Here is a 1,500-nt window from a genome sequence, read left to right on the forward strand (position 1 = left end):
CGTAGCCGCAGAGCCCCCCGACGAACACCGAGAGCCCCAGCACCTCCGGCAGCAGGAGCTGCAGGACGCCATAGAAGAAGCCGATCACCAGCGAGGCCGGCACGGGAGGGAAGACCAGGCGGGAGCTGTCGAAGGGAGACTGGAAGCAGAGAAGGACGGTGGGACAGGCGGCTCCTAGCTCACCCCACATCCTCCAGCCCCCAGAACATCCCTGCCGAGCACTGGGGACGCCCATTCGGGAAAAGCCAACACCAAAGCAGCCCCCAGAAGCCCTCCCCAAAAGATGTACCCGGCGGCGAGAGCAGCCCCTCGCCCACGCCGAGGTGGCCCGGCCGCCGGCGGCTTTGTCTGGCAGGTCCCCGAGCTCCGTGGGGACGTTTCCTTCAGCGAAGCTAGAGGGAGCCCATGGCTTTTTTGCTTTTCCCCCTCGCCCAACCGGAGCTTGCAAGTTTAACTCCAGCTCCTCCGAGCCAGTCTTGCAGCCCTTGCCGGTATTAGGTAAGGGCCCCGCTTGGGGCGAAGATGCCACGAGTCACGTTGAACACGCACAAACAGGCTCCGCCTGAGCAAAGGCCACCGTTCCCACGGCCCGGCGGGCGCCGGCGGGGGCGTAAGCTGCGACTCACCTTGTGATGCTGCCCATGCAGCAAGAAATGCAGGGTGATGAGATAGTAGTTACTAGCGGGTGGCTTCATGTGGAAGACAAAGCGATGGATGAGGTACTCTAGCAGGGACCACAGGAACATCCCCAGGAGGAAGATGAAGGGGAAGTAGTATTTGTGGACGGGGATGGAGTACTCTACACAACGAGACGTGCAGCGGTCAGCACGGCAGGCGACGTGCGGGTGCTCTTATCCATCGCCATCCTCCCATTGGCATCCGGGTGAAGCTCGGCTCTCCCTCCCTCCCACCTCTCGTCCGCCTCCTGCCCCAAGCTTCCCCAGGGAGCTACCTTCCCAAGCACCGCTCCAAGCCACGTTTTCCTTTGATTCCCCTTAATTTACACTCTTTACGGAAACAGTCGGCTTCTCACTGCCGCAAGGAGCTGGCAAGGGGGGGTCCTCTGCGTCCCAGATGCCAGTGGGGGCTTGGACACGCACTCCAGGGACAGCCCTGTCCTTACAAAGCTGCTTCACCCACCAGAACAAGGCAGGAGGGACCTTATCTGCACAGGCAGCACTTGTGACAGTTTAAAAAAAAAACCCCAACGCCAGCAACACTGTTTATTTTTGGGGAGAAAGAATAGGTTTGTTAGGCACTTTCCCCCGCAGAGCATTTTTCAGCCACCTCCTCCTCTCGGGGCTGGCTGCCAGCCCTGCGTCCTCGCTAGCAGAATTCAGATCCCCCCCAAACCTGTTCATTTTTGGGAGAAGAAAAAAAAAAAAAAACCAAAACCCAACAAAACCCCTTGGCAGCAAGGTGCCAAACGCCGCAAGGAGCAGTGGGGGTGCCGGTGCAGCGGGTGCTCCACCCCGCCGGCCGGCCCAGCCCGGCACCGGG

At 60.5% G+C, this 1,500-nt stretch overlaps 1 protein-coding gene across 1 annotated transcript in view; it reads right to left on the reverse strand.

Annotated features, from left to right (window-relative positions):
• FA2H (fatty acid 2-hydroxylase) overlaps window positions 1-1,500 on the reverse strand; it is a 5,926-nt gene that overhangs the window by 1,053 nt on the left and 3,373 nt on the right. The window contains exons 4-6 of the mRNA XM_009325367.1: window positions 1,034-1,179; window positions 627-799; window positions 7-139 (exon numbers count right to left, since the gene is read on the reverse strand). Coding sequence (XP_009323642.1) covers window positions 7-139; window positions 627-799; window positions 1,034-1,179 — 452 coding nt within the window. The remainder of the gene's footprint in view (window positions 1-6; window positions 140-626; window positions 800-1,033; window positions 1,180-1,500) is intronic.

The sequence above is a fragment of the Pygoscelis adeliae genome, unplaced genomic scaffold, assembly GCF_000699105.1.
Source record: "Pygoscelis adeliae isolate BGI_AS28 unplaced genomic scaffold, ASM69910v1 Scaffold326, whole genome shotgun sequence".
Classification (NCBI taxonomy): Eukaryota; Metazoa; Chordata; class Aves; order Sphenisciformes; family Spheniscidae; genus Pygoscelis; species Pygoscelis adeliae.